A 19705-nucleotide genomic window follows, 5' to 3' on the forward strand; every position below is an offset into this window, starting at 1 on the left:
ATTCCACATTTGTCTTTGGACTTATATTTGATATAGCTCAGCTTGAGTAGTGAATCGGTTTTTCTTGGCTTTGGTTCAGAAAGCAGCTTATCAGTTGAGTCGAATATATTATCATAAATATTTGGTAAAAATAGATAGTCATGGAAGATGCTAGCAAAGAGAAAGTGAGAAAAACTAGTATTTTCAGCGTCACCCAAATAACTGTGCATGCCTGATGAGCTGAAAAACTGCCTTTAGGGCCTGTTTAGATTGGGAACGAAATTTTTTTGGGTGTCACATCGGATGTGTCGGAAGGATGTCGGGAGAGATTTTTAGAAACTAATAAAAAAACAAATTACATAGCTCGTCAGAAAACTGCAAGACAAATTTATTAAGCATAATTAATCTGTCATTAGCATATGTGGGTTACTGTAGCACTTAAGGCTAATCATGGAGTAACTAGGCTTAAAAGATTCGTCTCGCGATTCTCAACTAAACTGTGTAATTAGTTTATTTTTTTATCTACATTTAATGTTCCATGCATGTGTTCAAAAATTCGATGGCATGGATGAAAAATTTTTAAGTGGAGAACAGGACCTTAGGAAAAAAAAACTGTTTCTTCTTGACCCGTTTGGCAGTACTGCACGTCGCTAGGTTTAACCATGTGCTACTACTGCCTATAGCTCATCAACGTACTAGTAAATATATATACTTCCAGAGCTTTAGAGATGTCATTAGGTTTTCTACTGATATTAACTTATTTAATAAAAAGTGATCTGATCTAAGGCTAGTTTCAATGAGATTTCATTAGAGTTTCATCAACATTAAATTTGTTGATGTGACATCACATTAATTAAAAGAGATGATAAAAGTTTTTATGGGAGTAAAGAGAGTTTTATCGAGATAAAACTCTTCTGTATAGTTTGAAAAATATAGATGTGTTGATAAGTGGGTTAGGAAACCCACATTGAGGATACCCTAAGAAAAAAAAGGTTTGTATAAAAAAGTTACCAATCTCGTAGACAAGACCCGAGAGCCCTGAGCAGCCAGGCCCACCTTGCAGCCACAGCAGCAGCGGATCACTAGCAGGATCCCTCTCCGACTGAACGAAGTAGTAGAAAAGCTGCACACCATTGCTCTCGTCCACCTCCACATACCTGCGGCATGCAAAATGCTATATGTGCTGAAGCTTCACTTCAATAATTCATTTCCTGCGATCAGGGACAAAACCAGCTGAGCCACCGTTACCCGGTTTCGAGGAAGAAGGGAAGGGGGCCATCGAATCCCGGTAGTTCCCTGACGACGAGCGCCGACGACATCATCGGACAGTAGAGGACGAGGAGGAGGCACCACAGCCGTAGGAGCAGGAGCAGCCACAGCCACAGCCAAGAGAATGCACGGCAGCTCGGCGCACTGTTTGCCATTTTGAGCGCCGTCTCGTCTACCAAAATTGTAAAAGAAGCGCAGAGCAGAAATGGGAAGCGGCGCCAAGCTTAGATCTATGTGATTGCTCTCATAAGTGCTGCTGTGCTCTCATAGGCCTTGTTTAGTTCCAAAAAATTTTGCAAAATCGACACTGTAGCATTTTCGTTTGTATTTGACAAAAAATGTCTAATCATGGACTAACTAGGCTCAAAAGATTTGTCTCGTCAATTTCGACCAAACTGTGCAATTAGTTTTTATTTTCATCTATATTTAATACTCCATATATGCGTCTAAAGATTTGATGTGACGGGGAATCTAAAAAATTTTGTAAAATTTTTTGAAAACTAAACAAGACCTAAGGCCTTGTTTAGTTCGCAAAATTTTTCAAGATTCCCCGTCACATCGAATCTTGCGGCACATGCATGGAGCATTAAATATACATAAAAACAAAAACTATTTGCACAGTTCATCTGTAAACCGCGAGATGAATCTTTTGAGCCTACTTACTCTATAATTGGACAATATTTGTCAAATAAAAACGAAAGTGCTACAGTACCGTTTTTCACCCTTTTTTTCCGAACTGAACAAGGCCTAAGTACTGTGACCACAACTCACCACCACACACATATCTAATGCATGTCGGCAAATTTGACCTACCACGTGGGATGTGTCAGCCGTGTGCTGCGTGCTGTGTGAATCTGAGCTACCACCCGGGCGGTGCGTTTGATTGGCTGCATTGGGATGGAGCCTTCCGCTGGTACCAACTCCGCATCTCATCGTTCCAAATATCAGGCTATCAGGCAATTACCATCACGATGAGCTGAAGCTGACGAAGATGAGATCCACCCGAACTAGGGCACATCATTAGACATGGTGTACAAAGGAACCTGACGTATAGAGCTTGGACACAGACTTCTATAAAATATGGTAGTTAATTAATCTATTATGATTTCTTTGTAACCGACTTGGAAACATATATGTACCACTACTATACATTTCATTTTGCATAGCGTTTCACATAAAGGCTTCGAGGTGAGAGTCATTTTTGCCTGCCACGGTTATTCTGGGTCGGTTGCATGCCAGCCGGCCGGACAACCGCCACGATTCATCATTAACCGTGGCAGGCAATATAAGGTAACCACCATGGTTAAAGCTATTAACCGTGATGGTTGCTTATAATAACCGCCTCGCTTAATATAGGTCATTAACCGTGACAGATGCTTAACATTGTCTGCCTCAGTTAAGTCTAGGCTATAAATGCAGCCGTGCTCACCTTTCTTCCCTGTGGCTCCTCCTCTATTTTTTAGGGTTTTGATCTCAAAACCCTAAAAGTGGCCATTTTTAGAGGGGAAGATTTTGCCCTTGGATTTCGTGAAGGAGGGCACCACAAGAGGTTGATTTTCGCCCTCAATCTCTTGATCTTCTATCTTTTCTATGATTTGGATCTTTTTTGTGAAGTTCAATCTAGATGTAGTTGGCTATCTTTTTTCTATACTAGTGTGCTTACATGTGTCATTTGTTATCTCTGCAAGGGAGTGAGTCATGGACAGGAAATGGATGTACAAGATATCAAGGTTGGATCCAATTTACATTGAACATGTGACAGTTTATTTTTGATGCCAAAAGTCATCATCTGAGTCTGAAGCGGGAACTCACCATCTGTCCATGTAAGAGTTGAAAGAACCTTTATGCCTATGGAGATGACACGGTGAAATCTCATTTGGTCTGGTACAGTTTTGCCAAGGATTACACCATCCGGAAGTTTCATGGCGAAGCAAAGGATTCGAGTGAAGGTGCATCTGATAGACGAGGGAATTCGTCTAACATGCATGAATGTATGTTTGTCATCTATTTGCTGCTACATCTATATTTTTATTAGCAAAATTTGAATTCAAATTTAAAAAAGATTTTCTTTTTAAATCTAAAAACATTAACAGAGGCAGGCAATTAAAAAAAACCACCTCCGTTAAAAGTGTAATCGAGGCAGGCTACAATAAACAACCGCCTCAGCTAAATATTTAACGAGATGGTTGTCTTATGTCGTCCGCCACGGTTAAAGGATTAACCAAGGTGGTTAGAACAACCGCCTTGGTTAAGCCACAATTAACCGTGACTTGATGTCTGAGGCGGTTGTAAAAACCGCCATGGCACATAAAAAAAGGTTGCCACGGTTATATAAGGTGGCATAGAGAACCCCAATTGGTACCTTGAATATTCTAGGCTATACAGTGTAGACAAATTAGTCATTAGCAGTCCCTTGTAACTCGAGCATACAAGAATTAGACGGAGAGTACCATTTGCTAAATCTGTCTCATGTGCTACCTTTGTCATTCCCTATACCTAACACGTTGATATTCATTGCTAGGGTCAAAACATTCGGTAGTTGGTATATCAGGTAGGGGACTGTGCACAGATCTCTCATGTTTGTGATGGAGATCATCTTCAACTTCGACGATGTGAGAAGATTATCAGTTGTTTCTTCGTATAAGGAAATCTCTTGAACTACATGGCCGTGACGTCCCATTGCTTGCCCCCGGATACTGCTAATAACATTGGCATAATCACTTGCAATCATGATCTGATGAAACACCCTAGGTCGCTTGCTAGTGATAGTCCTTCCTCTACATGCTAGGTCTCCATTAGCTATGGGTCTTCGTCCAAGACTAGCTGAAGCAAAAGGAAATTGCCTACCCCATCTCTAGCAAAAACTACAACTCATCCTGTGCTCGAGTTCTTGAGTGATGCGTCTACATTTATCTTCATCAGTCCCTACGACGGAGGGATCCAACTAGGGGAGGCTGACCGACTTGCCTTCTCCTTTGGTGGTGCCTTAGACAATTTCAAGTCTATAATAAACCTATCCACAAAGCAACGAGTAAACAGTGGGCCTTGAAACAAATCTTCGTGAATCGTTTTTTCCTTGCGTGTCATATATTGCCCACATAATAACAACTGCTCTTGTCTTGTCCGGCTATAACCTCAGAAACATCTCTGCCAACCAACTTTTAGCCTGAGATCTCGCATATAAGGTCCACAAGCTCTTCTCGCTCAAGTGCCCAAACACACTGAGCCATATTGCAACAATAAGAGAATGCTTCCACGAGTCCTCCGCTGCACATAAAGCACAAGCGCTCTATGTCGACATGTTCCTGTTGTCCTTAAGCTACTACTAACTGAGCCATGGAGGAAAGGGGAGGTTTGTGCAACACGAGACGCCCTCGCCCTCGCCCTCGCCGTGGGATATCATGTTGGATCGGAGCCTAAGCCTGCTAGTTGATATCTCCACAGCAGTCTGGTCCAGCACACTAGCCCAGCACAGGTGCAACTGATATGCGGCACATTTGCTGGTGGCTGTGTTGATTGATTGCTACATGAAGTAAGAGCACACGGTTTCTTATTTTACATTACTCCAACAAGATCATGCTTACCATCCAAACTTTTCCCCAACAAGCAGTACCACGGCGATGCAACTAGCAAGCATACATTTAGTTCTTGCTGTGATCATCAGAAGATGTATTCTGGCACCTCAAGAGGGAATGGCGCCACCATGACTTCGAAAGGCTTCCCTTCAGGTCGGATCAACCTTACAAAGAAAAGCATATTACAAATGATAAACAATGATGCCTACAAAACAATATAGCATCCCTAACTAGTAGATTTACAGAATGAAGGTGATAAATCCATAAACAGGATCATATAAACATAACTTCTCTAGATAATAAGAACATACTTGCCAGGCACAAACGAGAAAGAACCCTCCACAGATCCAGGTACTTTGGGCAGTGGCGTGCAACTCTCGTAGACAAACTCATCCTCACCAGGTAACAGTACAGGATACTGCACAAGACATGTTGATTAGGCACACTAGCTAATCATCTTCATTCTATAGTTCTGTTTCCCAGGCCCAGCATAACAAAAAGGTAGTTATGTTTCCCAAACCCAGCATACCTGTCCAATAACACCTCCTCCGCTCACATCAGAAACAACCCTGTCACACGATCTGATGGTCCAGTGGCGGGAGGAAAGCTGGCAGCAAGAATAGTACACACCACCTAGCATGCATGCCTCTGGAACTGACATGCGAATCGAGTAAGTGAACATAAATTTTTCCCCAGGCCCCCCAGGATGTTCTGGCACAAAGACAGCAGACGAGCGTACCTATTGGTATCAGATATGTCAGACCAAAACTCAAGAAATCATCCATGAGAATGGTCTACAGTATGAAGAACTGTAGCCATGGAAAAATTAGCTAATAAATATACAGAAAATCTGAGCAGTCCACACAGTAGTTACAAACACAATCTGGGTAGTAAAAAAACAAATGTGATACTACTGAAGTATAACCATGAGTGCAAGAAAGTTATGACATGCAATTAAATGACTAGATAGCTGTGCAGGAAGTGAAGAATTACAACCTTAATGCCATTTGTAACAGCTGAACTGCATGATGGAGGTGCTTCTGGATATAAGCTGATATATCTCGATGTCATCAGCATACGGGTCTTGATCATGCCATTCTGTAAACGCCTAAGATGCTCTTCTAACCACAGAAGTAGTCCATCTTGGGCTAGATCATTCTCTGCTGGCTTTATCAATGCTTTAGGGACACAGGGAAGCATTCCTCCTATAGGTAAGTTGTATGTACCAACATAAAGTTCACCATTTGAGCAATCTAGAAGAAACGTTTTCGGACGAAACCATGAAGTCGCCACTACAATGAAGTTGCGCCCATTAAAGACATCAGGGAACTCCCGATAGAAGTCCTTTGTCTCTTCAACTATTTGCTCAAGAGGTGACAAATGCACATTCACCCAATGATCATAAAATGCATAGCCCCCAATCAATCCATGAGTGGAAATGCTTTTGTTTGCATCATGGTCTTCACTAAAAGGCAGTTGAGCATTGCAAAAGCGATACAACAGCTTTGTGGGCATAGGGAGCTTGAAACCAAGATCATCCTCTGCCGACTTTAATTGAGCTTCAGAAACACCTTTGCACAACGTTTTGTATGCCTCGGGAAAGTTTTCAGACAACCAAGTTTTCATTGAAGTCCAAAATTGTTTCACTCTCTTTACCATAGGTAGAGGGTACATGCCAAAAGACTCCAACCAAACCTTATATGCAACCTGAAAACAGACTGAATTTTGATATAATGAACCAACAGTAATAAGGAATTTAGAATTGTACACCATATAATTTCCCTTCACTTGTTCTTTTTTAAATTACTATGATATACAGCAAATATATAGGGTGAAACAAAACCAAGCATTTGCAACGGAAAACAAATAGTTGCTGCCCTAAAAACAGTCTGGATGCTCCTAAAAGATTATGCATGAAATATTCGCAAGTGACTACTGCTTGTCCAACATGCTTAGTTGCTCATTTGGGTAGCTGAAATGCCTTTTGATGCTTAGCTCAACTATCTTGCTTCTGAGAATTTCACATATATGGGAAGACACATCAAACAATACTGAGAAAGAGGAACATGTTTCATTCAGCCTTTTTGGCCCGCAATCAATTTACAGCGCTAATGGGTTCCGTTGCTACACATGTTGGGTTGGTCCAGCCTGTAACTGGTCACAGTGCTATCAGATACAGGCCCATACAATCCGGTTACCTCTCCTCTGCGCGTGTTATCTGATCCCGTCGCCTGACCCTTCTTCCTCGTGAACTCAATTCCGCTGACCCACCACTAAAGAGCACCTCCAGTCCTCCACCAAGGAGCATCACTGCATGCTAGCCCCGCGCAAGAAGAGCCTCACCGGTGAGGACCACCCTCGACGACCGACGCCTTCCTCCCAACAAACTCATATTGGCCCATGCCCGCCGCTAAGGAGTGCTCAGGTGCCTCATCGGTCATGGTGAATTCAGGAAGCAGATCCTCCTCCACTGCCACCTTGTTGGCTTGTTCAGGTTCTGGTTTGGCCGCCACGGCTTCGATCGCCATGGCCAGCCAGCACTGGCAATGCCGATGTGACGGAGATGAGAAAGAAGAACAATGGGTGAACAGGGAACATATGTGAGAGTAGAGTCGTCGCGTCAGATGTTAAGCGTTAACAGAGCTAACCAAACAAAATCTGCTTTCAGTTAAACTGTAAACGATAGCAGTGTGGTTCATTTACATTCACATTACTATTCCCTAAAATGAACCAAGGGCTCACATGGTGCAGGTGGACAACGACGAGCCAACTCTCCTGATGGCGATGTTCTGTACGCTGCACGATGTCAAGGTAGAGGAGAAAATAGAGGTGGCGGGTGCCAAGCAGGGGAAGGCATCACAAGCCATCAAACTCGACGAGCCGCACGCCAAAGTCCATCTCAGACAAGTGGGCTGCGAGATGGAGCAAAGGTGGCACCTAAACTCAGGCACCAGCAACCACATGACTGGCTCCAAGGCGGCCTCCTCCGAGCTCGACGGCGACGTAACAAGGACGGTGAGGTTCAGGGACGGCTCGAAGGTGGAGATTCGAGGCCGTCATCTTCCGGTGCCAGAACGGCGAGCACTGCGTGCAGAAGAATGTCTACTACATCCCTCAGCTGCATTCCAGCATCAGGCAGCTAGACGAGCACAGGAGCGAAGTGCTGATCAAAAGCGGGAGATAGAGGATTTAGGACCGAGAGCAACGACTTCTCGCCAAGGTAAAACGATCTTGGTTGTATTTGCTCAACTTGAAGGTGGAGCAGCCAGTATGCCTTGCGGCAACGCATGGAGCCGTGGTTGTTGCACGCCCACTTCGACCATCTCAGCTTCGACGCCTTTGACAAGCTAGAGAAGATGGTCCGTGCGCTGTCCTACATAAAGCACACAGGCGAGCTGTGCGACTGGCCAAAAAGCATAGGAGGCTGCAATTCCCGAAGGCGGCCAAGTATCGCGCGGACGCCCTTGAGCTCGCCCACATTGACCTCTGCGGGCCAATCACATCGGCCATGTAGGATTAGGAATGCTAGTGGGGAACTTATCCTTTCCGTAATACAAATAGGGTGTGTGCCATCCTAAATGTTATTGCATCTAGTAAAACTTTGGTCTAAGGACAATCCAGAACTGAGTTATGCCAATCATTTGAGTAAACAACTTTTAGTATTCAATAGTTGAACCCCAATGGAATCTCGCATGGAATTAGATTCTTTTTGTTGCAATAGAAACAACTGTGTTTTTAAATACATAACTGTTCTCATACAAAAGCAAGAGGAAATAAACAATTTCCTTATTTCACACATTACAGCGTATTCGTGATATATATAAAATAATTCTTTACAAGGCCAACAGGAGGATCCTTAGAATAAAGTGCCTAATTTGCAAAGCTCTAGCTCCAATATCCAGGTTGGATCTGTAGTTTCAAGACTGAAATTAATGTGTGTTAAATTTTTAAATTAATCTAAACTATAACAAAATGCTTCACCCAAATGCTCTCAACATACCTAGAGCTCCAAATTTAAGAATTCAGTTATAAATAACCAGTTCCAAGAATTCCACAAATTTCTTGGAATGAAGGTCTGCCAAAACTGGGCCTTATTGCTCTACTTTTGGCATAACCTTTTTTCCTATTCTAAGGCATGTATGGAATGCTGACTTCACCCAAGAACTGGTATAGGATACAGAGATGTAATTGTTACTTCTATGTACTGGAAAAGTTGTTTGTATGACTTATAAGAGCAATTATTTGCCCCTGCTTTGGGCCTATTTAAAGAAAAAATCATCTATGAAGCCCACGCTGTAAAAGGACATCCATTACATTCTTGTACGCAAGATATTACAACCGGAAGCTAAATTATACGTGTACCAAATGACAAAGTAGCAAAACAGACGCTAAGTACTACTTCCATCTAAGGAAACACTGAAACGTGCAATTAACTGGCTCTAAAGGTCCACACCCGTACCTCTTTTCATAAATCCCAAAGTCGAACTCAGTGGCAACAATAGAAGACTAAAAAAATATTGAATCATCCTATACTCCAAGCACAGCGAACAGAAAGCAGTTAACGGGCAACATCACAGATGAAGAATCAACGATCGACTACCGGAGATGGGCCGCTCGCTCCTCTGTTAGCTCCAATCGGGACAAAGGGGGAAAACAGACCCAAAAAAAAAAAAACGGAAGACCGAGGTCTAGCATCGCGAACCTGGAACGAGGGGAGAGGCTGACCCTCCGGATCGACGGGCGCGTCGAGCCCCAGGTCCTCAGCGCAGAATCTGCGCCAGAGGGAGTCGTCGGCGACGGCGGTGCGGAGGCGCGTGCTGGCGCAGGCGAGCGCCGCTGCGGGGCGCGCGCCGGCCCTTGAGATGACCGTGTCCAGGACGAGGCCCTCCATACTCTCGAGCCCCGCCTCAGCCGGTGCGGCCTCTGGCGGCGGCGGGGACGCCATTGGCGTGGCGGAGCCCTCCGATGCAGTGGGAGATTCGGGGGAGTAGGGAAGTGTTGCGGTGGCGAAATGGAGAAGGGGCAGACGGGCCGACGCAACGGAGGTACTACTGGATACCTGACCACGTCAGGTTGGGAGCTGCCATGGGGCCCACCTAAACACATACAACACGGGCCTTGTTTAGGGTTTGTTTAGTTTAGACATTGTTTAAATGCACCCAAAAATCTAAAATTTTACAAAATTTTCGATAACATCTTGCCGCACATGTATGGAACATTAAAGGGGTGTTTGAGACCGCTCTGCTCCACGTTTTTCAGCTCCGCTCCACGTTTTTTAGCCAAACGGTTTCACCTCCACGCACTCAGTTCGAGAAAAAAGTAGAGTTGTGAGAGCATGGTACTCCACGAACTCTAGTTTTTTATGGAGCTGCTCCATGGTGAAGTTTGTGGAGCAGAGTTCATGGAGCAGTGCCAAACACCCTCTAAATATAAATAAAAATATAACTAATTACATAGTTTATTTATAAATCACGATACAAATCTTTTAAACCTAGTTACTCTAGATATGAAAGTGCTACAATGTCAAAATCAAAAAACATTTTGGATCTAAACAAGGCCTTAGTTAAGACACTATCAGGGCACTCACAGTGCAGACTCTAAAATTATTTATTATCTCGAATAATGTGGACTTAAGTCTAAATAAAACTTTAAGTCTTATTTTTTCTACTTTTTTCTTCAAAACATATATTGCCACATTAGTAAAATATTATAAATAATATGTAATTAATTGTCTTAGACTCTGTGATAGAGTCTTGCATTGTGAGTGCTCTCACAACGCAAGAACGCAAGACTGTATCACAAAGTCCAAGACAATTAATTACATATTATTTAGGGTATTTTGCTGATGTGACGACATATTTATTAAAGAAAAAGGTAAAAAAAAAAGACTCTTAGTCTTATTTAGGGCACTCGCAATGCAAGACTCTATCATAAAGCCCAAGACAATTAATTACATATTATTATGGTATTTTACTAATGTGGCAACATATTTATTGAAGAAATAGGTAGAAAAATAAGACTCAAAGTCTTATTTAGACTCTAAGTCCACATTGTTCGAGGTAATAAATAACTTTAGACTCTACGATAGAGTTTGCATTGTGAGTGTCCTTAGACTCTAAGTCCACATTGTTCGAGGAAATAAATAACTTTAGACTCTATAATAGAGTCTCATTGTGAGTGCCCTTATCCAAAACTCAAAAATTTTCAAAATTTCAGTCACATCGAATCTGGATATATGCATGAAGCATTAAATATAGATGAAAACAAAAACTAATTACATAGTTTGTCTGTAATGTATGAGACGAAACTTTTAAGCCTAATTAGTATATAATTGGACAATATTTGTCACATACAAACGAAAGTGCTATAGTACTTATTTTCAAAAAAATTTAGAACTAGTTAAGAAAATTTTAAGATTCTCCATCACAGCGAATCATTGGACGCATGTATATAGTATTAAATATATTCGAAAATAAAAACTAATTACATAGTTTGCCTGTAATTTGTGAGACGAATCTTTTGAGCCTAGTTAATCTATGATTGGACTATAATTACCAAATACAAATGAAAGTGCTATAGTACTCAAAATCAGAAATTTTGTCAACTAAACAAGGCCTTTGTTCCTAAAAAGATTTTTACAAAAAAAATTTTAATTCCTCGTCACATTAAATTTTACGGTATATGTATCGAACACTAAATATAGATAAAAAAATAACAAATCACACAATTTGTCTGTAATTTACGAGATGAATCTTTTAAACCTAGTTAGTCCATGATTAAACAATATTTATCAAATAAAAACGAAAGTGCTATAGTGTTTATTTTGTAAAAAAATTTGAAATTAAACAAGGCCCATGTCTATCTGCTTGGATTTTTTATTGGCGAAAAAACTTTATTTAAGGCGAAGTACTTCTTTCATGCTACTATATCTCATTTTTCAAAGAGTCAAATTTTATAAATTTTGATTAAAAATATTAAATAATATAAATATTTATATATGCAAATATTACAAACAAATATATTATAAAAGTGTATTTTATATTCAACCTGATAATATATATTATATATGATAAATATTAGCATATATTTTTATATATATTCAGTCAAATTTACAAATATTTGATTTTTCCAAAAACGAGACGTGCATTTAAGTATACATTTCGGCATTTGTACACACTACACGCGGCGGGCAGCTGCAACGCCGCCGTTGAGCGCAACCACCGCCGACTCGACGTGATCCAGCAGGTAGCCGTAGATCTTCTTCCTCACCCGCTTGACGGCCGCCGACTCCGGCCCGAGCCCAACCGCGGCGTCCAGCCAGTCGTTGACCCTCTTGAGCTGCCCCAGCGTCCCGGCCACGCCGTCGTCGAGCAGCCGCTCCACGTGGCCAAGAAACCACGCGCGCATCTCCTCTCCGAGCGCACTCCGCGCCGCCTCCAGCCACGACTCCTCCGCGCCGTCGGCTTCTCCAGACGGCACCGGCCGTTGTGCCAGTGGTGGCGGCGGGGACGCCGGGGGCACGGTAAGCGACGCCGCGCCGCTGGACTTGGTGGGAGACGCCGCGGCCGTGGAGTACAAGGAGAAGTGTGCGAGGTCAGTGGTGACTGCGGCATGCAGCCAGGCCCCGGCGGCGGCGTGCCCCTCTCGCTTGTCGTCGTCGCAGGGAACCACGGCCGCGAGCGCCCCGTGGAGGGCAAGGAACTCGTCCACCGTCTGCTGCGGCGATAGCTCGGCCACGGCGAATGTCAAATCCGCAAAGGCACTGTAAACACAAGTTGAGTTCAGTAAGTTTTGATCAAACTATTTCAAATGTGATTCATAAAGTCTAAAATTCGATCAAATTATTTCAAGCGGTGATAAGGTAGGATGAATGCACCTGAGACATCGTAGCAAAATCTCTGCGGCAGAGGACTGACGCAGGGCCTCTACAGCTGCAGCCTCCGCGTCATCCCTGTACCTCATGACCTCCTACATGCACACACGACCAAAATTTTGCAACGAGCTTAATCGAATGTTCAGCTACTTTGACGGGCGTACCTTATCAGCCAAACGAACAATCTTGTGGGCGAAAGCAGAACAAGAGTCTGAATAGAGTGTTACCAGCCCCAGGTTCTGAAGATCTGATGGTAGAGACTCCCAGCAGGCGCCGATGGTCGCCACGGATGTTTTGGTGGGAGGAGGGGAGACGACGACAGTGTCCATGTTCTTGGGTGACACACTGTTGGTGTTGGGAGCCTTCATGTTCGTTCTTGCAGCTGCAACGCCAACGGGGCTTCTGCTTCCCTGCGTCTCTGTTTTTGGAGGCGTGCCTTGGTTTGTCTTCGTCCTAGAGGTGGATGTGGGCATGATCTTACTGCTGCCTCTCTTTGTCAATGGCTTCTCTTTCTCCTCTGCTGGCAATCTTCTTGGAGCCTGAGTGGATTTTGCACAGATCAAGAGTTGTTGTCAGGAATGCACTCACATATCATCTCATTACATTCATTTACTGTGGCAGCTGAAAATTTTACAACGTGTTTGGGCCTTGTTTAGTTTCCAAACCAAAAAGTTTTCACCCATCACATCGAATGTTTGATACATGTATAAAGTATTAAATATAGATAAAAAATAAACTAATTACATAGTTTAGTTGGAAATTGTAAGACCAATATTTTAAGCCTACTTAGTCTATGATTAGCCTTAAGTGTTATATTAACCTACATATGCTAATGGTAGATTAATTAGGCTTAATAAATTTGTCTCATAATTTTTAACCTATAAATAAAAAACTAATTACACAGTTTGCCTGTAAATCGCGAGACAAATCTTTTGATCCTAGTTAGTCTATGATTAGACAATATTTATCACAAATAAACAAAAGTGCTACAATAGCGAAATTCAAAAAGTTTTCACATCTAAACAAGGCCTTTCTCATGCCACAAACTTTTATATATAGGATCTAGTAGTATTCGTAGTGACAGGTGACGTGTCTTTTCTTCGCCATAACTCACCACAAAAAGTCTGGCGTGGCCACAGATCTGCCACATAGCATGCCCAGCTCGACCTAAATATAGATTCTTTATAAAATTAAAAACATAGCTAGAATGTAATTTATGAAACAAATCTTTTATAACTAATTAGTCCATAATTAGATACTAATTACTAAATAAAATAAAAATATTACAATGTTAAACTTTAACACCCCAACCAAACACCTCTTTAAAGTGGCTGCACTCGCATTGCCAATGTGGAAGTGTGCTCACTAATACAACACAGATTACATGATGTAAGGAAGAAGTGCTGACTCCAACTAGTCTCATACTTTTTGACAGTGACCTCAGTGAAGTTTATCACTGGTGTGGCTTTATCCAGACGGCGACAAAAGGCAGAGATTTGGCACAGAATCATGAAATCTTATTAGGTGCACCTAATGGCTTTTATGTTTCACTCAAAGGGAATAACCCAAAACAAATAAAAAGGGATTGCTCCACTAATAATTGAAAATTACTATTTAAATCCTTTTTGTTACGTACCCTGGTTGGAGAAATCGGTTCAGATGTCCTTCTCATAGAAAGTTATAACATCCATCAGCACTGCCCAAATGTGGCAATGCATGCTAACGACAAACAAAATATGGTTGACGTTAAAGAGCTAAAAGTAGCTAAACAGTATAGTGACCGCAAAGATGCCAATAGAAGTAATGCACTATTGCATTTTGTCAAAGTAATTTTTGTATGACAAAACTGAACATAGAAACCAGGCTGTGTTCGTTTGGCTGATAAACTATGGCTCTGCTCGTTGATTTGTCACGAGAGAAAAAAAAGCTCAAATGAACTAAAGCAAAACGTGCCGTCGTGCACATGAGTTCCAAACATCACAGAACATTATACTCGTGCTGTCTGTGCACACTGTAACTAATTAAAGCAAATCGTGGGAAACAATTCCTTGCTAATGTAAATTTCAATGTAAATGTGAGCAGTCATCCAATTATGTTCATAACGGAAACAAAGAAACACTCATGAAAGACTTCATCAAGCAAAAAGAATCGGAGACAAAGCTTCTCCATCCATATTCAGAACCATAGGCCAATAAACACACTGGTTTCCTAAACGAGAATGACTCACCGAACTACTTCTGGAGTGCGTCTTTGCCACGACCCTCGCCACCACAGGATTACCGCTCGCTGCCGGCTCCTTGGCATCCAATTCAGCAGCTGTGCCTGTCCACCCCCAGCTCCTCCTCATTGCCTTGGGACCGGCCGGCTCCGGCAACCTCCCTGCAGACGTCCTGCACCTCGTTCCAGAGGCAGAACCCGGGCGCGCTCCACTTGCAGTCCCAGGCCTTGCCATTGCCAACGCCTGCTGAGACTGAGAGTGGGACACCGGACCCGAGCTCGCCTTCGCCGCCGATGACAGTGGAGGAGGAGCAAACCTCACCGTGGTCGCCCTCCTTGCTTGGACGGCAACAGATCCTCCGCCCTTCCTTGTGTCCTCGCCGACGCTCCTCAGAGAGGACGTCGACATGTTCAGCGAGGACGACGACTTGTTCAAGTCCAGCAGCTCGAATCGCCTGTGTGACGCTAAGTTTGATGATCTGGGCTTCTTGGTTCTATCCATCTTAATTCACACTGCTGCTTGATGTCATCGTAAGGTATTAGTAAGGTTAAGTAGGTTGTAATTTGTGGTGCTGGAGTTGGTGGTCGATCACTGAGGCAGTGCTTTCTTTGTAGTTGTAGAGCCAACCAGTGGTTACGTAGTAATATCATTATTGCTTTATTAGTGTAGTAGCTGACAGGTGCGGTAATCATTCATCAAATGCGGCCGGTGACTGGAGAAATTTCAATTGCCGGCAAGTTCTGCACCACCTCAACCGGCATTATACCTTTGTTGAAACGACGTAAGCGACAGTACTCCAAACGCATGTTTGTTCCAGATGGTAATCGTAATGAACACTCCAGTACACAACACATAACAAGAGAAAGATTACATTTGTTTGCTGAACAATGTTGCAGGCAGCTTTATTCTTAGCTCCTAATTATGATGCAGAGCTCATACTGCATATATATGCTATTGTAGATTGCTTTAAAATTCACTCTCCTTGAGAGGTTTCCGGCCAAGGACAAAGAAGGTCACCGTCAATATCTCTTCCCTGGGATCATACATCATCCGTTAGTTCCACCAAATTTGAATTTGGTTGCTCCATTATATGATTCCAAGATTGTAATTTTCATTCCAGTCCAGACTTACCGGCTGCCCGTCACAACGCCGTGGAAGGCAGTCTGTATGATGCTGAACAACCTATTGCAGCCTTTCGGGATAATACGGAGGAACTCTAGTGTGCAAACCTGCAAAAAATAAATAAATAAAACAACAGTAGATTAGTAAGACATCTGAAGAGAGGCCAAATTCTGCAGATTAAACGAGTACCTAGAATAGAAACATGTGTTAAACTAAAGTTTTTATTACAACTGCTTGAGTGATGAATTTTCCGACATGGGAGTTATTGAAGTTTGTCCATGAGAAATGGCCGGGATCTATTTCCTGGTACCATGGGCATGGAGAGTCCTCAGCAAGATCCTTGGCGAAGACAATCTATAATTAAACAGAAGAACCCAGTCATTTTTTCCCCATCCCCAAATACTTTCACCTAGATTTATCTCAGTGGAATTAAACCACATGGCCGGGGGTTTTAGTACAGCACCTCAAATCCAGCATCTTTCATAGCTTGGATGCACTGGCGAGTGCTGCGGATGTCAGGCAGGCCACCAACGCGGTTTTTCCACAACGGCTTGCGTCCGCATGCACTATCTCGCCGTTGCTATTGCTTCAAGATTCGCGCTACTAAAATCCCATTGCACTCTCCCGCAAGCCCGGCTTCTTTCCCTGGTTCATTGTTATTCCGATGTTTCTTTCCTTCTCTTCACTTCCTCCATTCCTAACTGCAATCCCTCTTACCCCGATTCCTTTCCTTTGATTTGTACTTTATACAACCCCATCTCACGATGCGTCTTCTACCTCCGTCCCTCTCCAACACTGCCTCTTCTCTCTTTCTTCTGACTCTACGTATTCATGCACCTGCTCTCTCCAGTTCTCCCTCTACTCTGCCTCTCCCCAACAGTCAGCGAATCTAACAGATTTGTGCCTCCGCCTCTCCTCAACGCTAGATCTCTCTGTATGTCCGGCTCGTATTTTCTCTCTCCAGCAATTTTTCTGCCTCTCAAAACTTATATGTGAATGCGTTCATGTCTCGATCTCTTTCTCCCACTTTCTCTGATGAGTTCTCTTTCCAGCATTGCATGACTGCAAACTAGATCTATTGGACAAATGAGAAGCTAGCCAATGTTTTCCGTCAATCGCGCTCAGATCCAGATCCGAATTTAAAAATGAGGCAAGTCTTGTACTGCTCTTGTTTTCTTTTTCCTTGATGTCTGAATGTTGGTACATATTTTGCTTGAAAGCAAATTCTGTATATATTTTCCAGCAATGCATTCGACAACTACTACTAGTACTAGAAACTGCAAAGTGTGCATTTAATTTTTTATATTGTCAGCAACACATTTTTATTTTGTGCTCCTGAGTGGTATAAATACTTGCTAGATTTACTAGTCTTTTAAATTAATATGAATTAACATTGTAAAATTTTGACAAGGAACATTGTAAAATTTTATTATATTTTTTATAGTTTACTGCTAGATTTTAGTATACTGTACTAAAAGTATAGTTTACAAGATATATTTTCTCAGGGGTACATTGAATGATGAGGGTGTGAACAAAATGCCGGTTACAACAAAAGCTGATTTCAAGAAAATGTTTGAAGCGTCAACAAATGAATCAGGTTAGTGACAAAGAACATGAAATTGAGAAGTTTTGTTCAATTGAGAAGTTTACTCAAAGACAAATTGTTACATTAATTTAACAGGTTTTGCTAGGGACCAAGGAAAGGGAAAGTTCTCAACAAATGGACCTTACAGTTCAGCAATGGAGATCCTGCTAGGTGCTAGAGAACCTTACAATGCAACAAATTATGGTATGTAAAAAATATGTTTTTTTTACAATTTGGAAAAAAAAGTTAATGGGTATGTTTTTTTACAGGATCCTTTACAGATCTGTTGAACAGGGCTTCAGCTGGTACGATTCAGTTTGATTACCACGATAATTGCTTCTGTGATGACGCAGTGAAACGGAGTGATGCTGACGAGGCACAACAATGTGGGGATGATGGATACTTGGGTGGTGAAGATGATGATGTGGAAGATACTAATGTTGAAGCTGGGACACTAATGGAAGATACTGATGAACTAAACGATAACAGCCGACTTGAAAGTGAAGATGATGATGTGGAAAATGCTAATGTTGATGCAGGGTGTGCCAATGAAACTGACTCAGATTCTGATGGATGTTTAAAAGAAACAAATAATCTAGATCATGCTGATTCAGACTTTGATGATTGTGAGGTGCTGTCTTCAGACTCGAGTGATTCCGATTCGGACAGTGAAGAGGTCGCTATTGAAGTGGATGTGACTCAGGAGTATTACATTGACAAGTCACAAGAGGGGTGTGCGTACAAAAAAAGGTGATTTCTTTTTCTCCAATACTAATAATGACAAGCACTAATGAGGCTGACTTGCTCACTGATTTTTTCTTGGTTTTCAATAAAATGAAGGAAAAGAGTACGAACTGGTGTTAACCTACCTAATTCCAGAAAGGCAAGGGCAATGGGGACGATAGAGAGGGCAATGAGGAGTGCGCCAACGAGAAAAACTGAACACATATTTGAGCCTGAAGTAGGTTTGGTGTTTGATTCTAGGGAGGAGGCTAGGGAATTTTATAACATGTATTCTTGGGAGGTCGGTTTTGGTGTGAAATTTAACTCAAGCCGTCCAGGACCAAAATCTTCAGCTAAGAATACAGAAAATGCAGAGCAGTACAGAAGCATGCAGGAGATAGTGTGCCAGAAATCGGTATGAATTCATAGACCTATAATATCTTGCTCAGAAAAAAGAATTATTTTGACCGGCAATATACTAATGCTTAATTGATTAAATGCACAGGGTAATGATTCTCGTATCACTACTGGAACAAAAAGATGTGGTTGCCCAGCAAAAATTAGGTTGCTTAGGACAGATGACTATGGATGGTATATAAGCTTACATGTAAAGGAACACAACCATGAGTTGTCCAGGACTAATGGTGAGAAAAGGGAGTGGAATTCGCATAGACAAATTGACCCCAGCATGAAAGAGATGATTAGGAATCTCCGACTGAACAATGTGAGCCTTACTAGGGTTCACTGTATTATGGGTGATGTTTACGGTACCAGTGCTGATGTGCCTTGGACGAAGAAATCTTTGCGGACAATTTGCAGCCAAATCACTAGGGACCAAATGGGGGATGACATAAAAAAGACTATGGACATATTTAGGGAAATGCATGAGGCTGATCCTGGATTTAGATTTAGTGTGGAGCTAGACAAACATAGTAGAATACGCACTCTGCTGTGGTGCAGCGGGAGAGGGCGGGAGCAGTATGCTTGCTTTGGAGATGTAGTGACTTTTGACACCACATACTGCACAAACATATATAAGATGCCATTTGGACTGTTTGTGGGAGTGAACCACCATTTCCAGACCACTATATTTGCTGGTGTTCTGATGAGGCGAGAAACAGCAAGAAGCTTCAAATGGGTATTCAAAGAATTCTTGAATCTAATGGGAGGAAAGGCACCATTCACCATATTGACAGGTGCGTATTCTGCATTATACAAATTCGTTATTTAACATGGTCTAACGGGACGATCTAATGTTTTTGATAATTATAACAGATCAATGCAAGGCCATGGCTAAGGCGATACGTTTTGTGATGCCCAGTACATACCATCTGTGGTGCAAGTGGCACGTGATGAAAAGG

The 19705-nt window shown here is 42.3% G+C and overlaps 4 protein-coding genes and 1 long non-coding RNA gene across 5 annotated transcripts in view; 1 reads left to right on the forward strand and 4 right to left on the reverse strand.

The window, feature by feature from the left end:
• LOC8071809 (serine carboxypeptidase-like 18) overlaps positions 1 to 1490 on the reverse strand; it is a 35865-nt gene extending 34375 nt beyond the window's left edge. The window contains exons 1-2 of the mRNA XM_021461999.1: positions 1228 to 1490; positions 991 to 1136 (exon numbers count right to left, since the gene is read on the reverse strand). Of these exons, the coding sequence (XP_021317674.1) occupies positions 991 to 1136; positions 1228 to 1403 (322 nt within the window). The 5' untranslated portion in view covers positions 1404 to 1490. The remainder of the gene's footprint in view (positions 1 to 990; positions 1137 to 1227) is intronic.
• Positions 2696 to 3309, forward strand: LOC110435769. Its single transcript, XR_002453627.1, has 3 exons — positions 2696 to 2797; positions 2937 to 3071; positions 3139 to 3309. It is a non-coding gene; the product is annotated as an uncharacterized LOC110435769 (long non-coding RNA).
• Positions 4294 to 9852, reverse strand: LOC8064383 (F-box protein SKIP16). The gene is made up of 5 exons (XM_002450634.2): positions 9526 to 9852; positions 5820 to 6530; positions 5353 to 5562; positions 5135 to 5241; positions 4294 to 4987 (listed from the first exon to the last, which is right to left on the reverse strand). The coding sequence occupies exons 1-5, from the start codon at positions 9766 to 9768 to the stop codon at positions 4909 to 4911; spliced, it is 1350 nt and encodes a 449-aa protein (XP_002450679.1). The 5' UTR covers positions 9769 to 9852; the 3' UTR covers positions 4294 to 4908.
• On the reverse strand, positions 11893 to 15530 carry LOC8064384. The gene is made up of 4 exons (XM_021461709.1): positions 14924 to 15530; positions 12924 to 13235; positions 12700 to 12791; positions 11893 to 12585 (listed from the first exon to the last, which is right to left on the reverse strand). Exons 1-4 carry the CDS (start codon positions 15413 to 15415, stop codon positions 12000 to 12002), a joined length of 1482 nt encoding a protein of 493 aa, XP_021317384.1. The 5' UTR covers positions 15416 to 15530; the 3' UTR covers positions 11893 to 11999.
• The window catches only part of LOC110435899 (cycloartenol-C-24-methyltransferase 1-like), a 33817-nt gene continuing 29992 nt past the window's right edge, over positions 15881 to 19705 (reverse strand). The window contains exons 3-6 of the mRNA XM_021462000.1: positions 16500 to 16566; positions 16265 to 16390; positions 16046 to 16143; positions 15881 to 15947 (exon numbers count right to left, since the gene is read on the reverse strand). Of these exons, the coding sequence (XP_021317675.1) occupies positions 15881 to 15947; positions 16046 to 16143; positions 16265 to 16390; positions 16500 to 16566 (358 nt within the window). The remainder of the gene's footprint in view (positions 15948 to 16045; positions 16144 to 16264; positions 16391 to 16499; positions 16567 to 19705) is intronic.

The sequence above is a fragment of the Sorghum bicolor genome, chromosome 5 (assembly GCF_000003195.3).
Source record: "Sorghum bicolor cultivar BTx623 chromosome 5, Sorghum_bicolor_NCBIv3, whole genome shotgun sequence".
NCBI classification, from domain to species: domain Eukaryota; kingdom Viridiplantae; phylum Streptophyta; class Magnoliopsida; order Poales; family Poaceae; genus Sorghum; species Sorghum bicolor.

Coding starts and splice junctions, on each gene's coding strand:
- LOC8064384 (XM_021461709.1), bottom strand. CDS start 15,415: ATGGATAGAACCAAGAAGCCCAGATCATCAAACTTAGCGTCACACAGG. Junction 13,236..14,923: donor CGCACTCCAGAAGTAGTTCG/GTGAGTCATTCT, acceptor AAATCCACTCAG/GCTCCAAGAAGATTGCCAGC. Junction 12,586..12,699: donor ATTTTGCTACGATGTCTCAG/GTGCATTCATCC, acceptor TTGTGTTTACAG/TGCCTTTGCGGATTTGACAT.
- LOC8064383 (XM_002450634.2), bottom strand. CDS start 9,768: ATGGCGTCCCCGCCGCCGCCAGAGGCCGCACCGGCTGAGGCGGGGCTC. Junction 5,242..5,352: donor GAGGAGGTGTTATTGGACAG/GTATGCTGGGTT, acceptor TGTCTTGTGCAG/TATCCTGTACTGTTACCTGG. Junction 4,988..5,134: donor TTCTCGTTTGTGCCTGGCAA/GTATGTTCTTAT, acceptor TTTCTTTGTAAG/GTTGATCCGACCTGAAGGGA.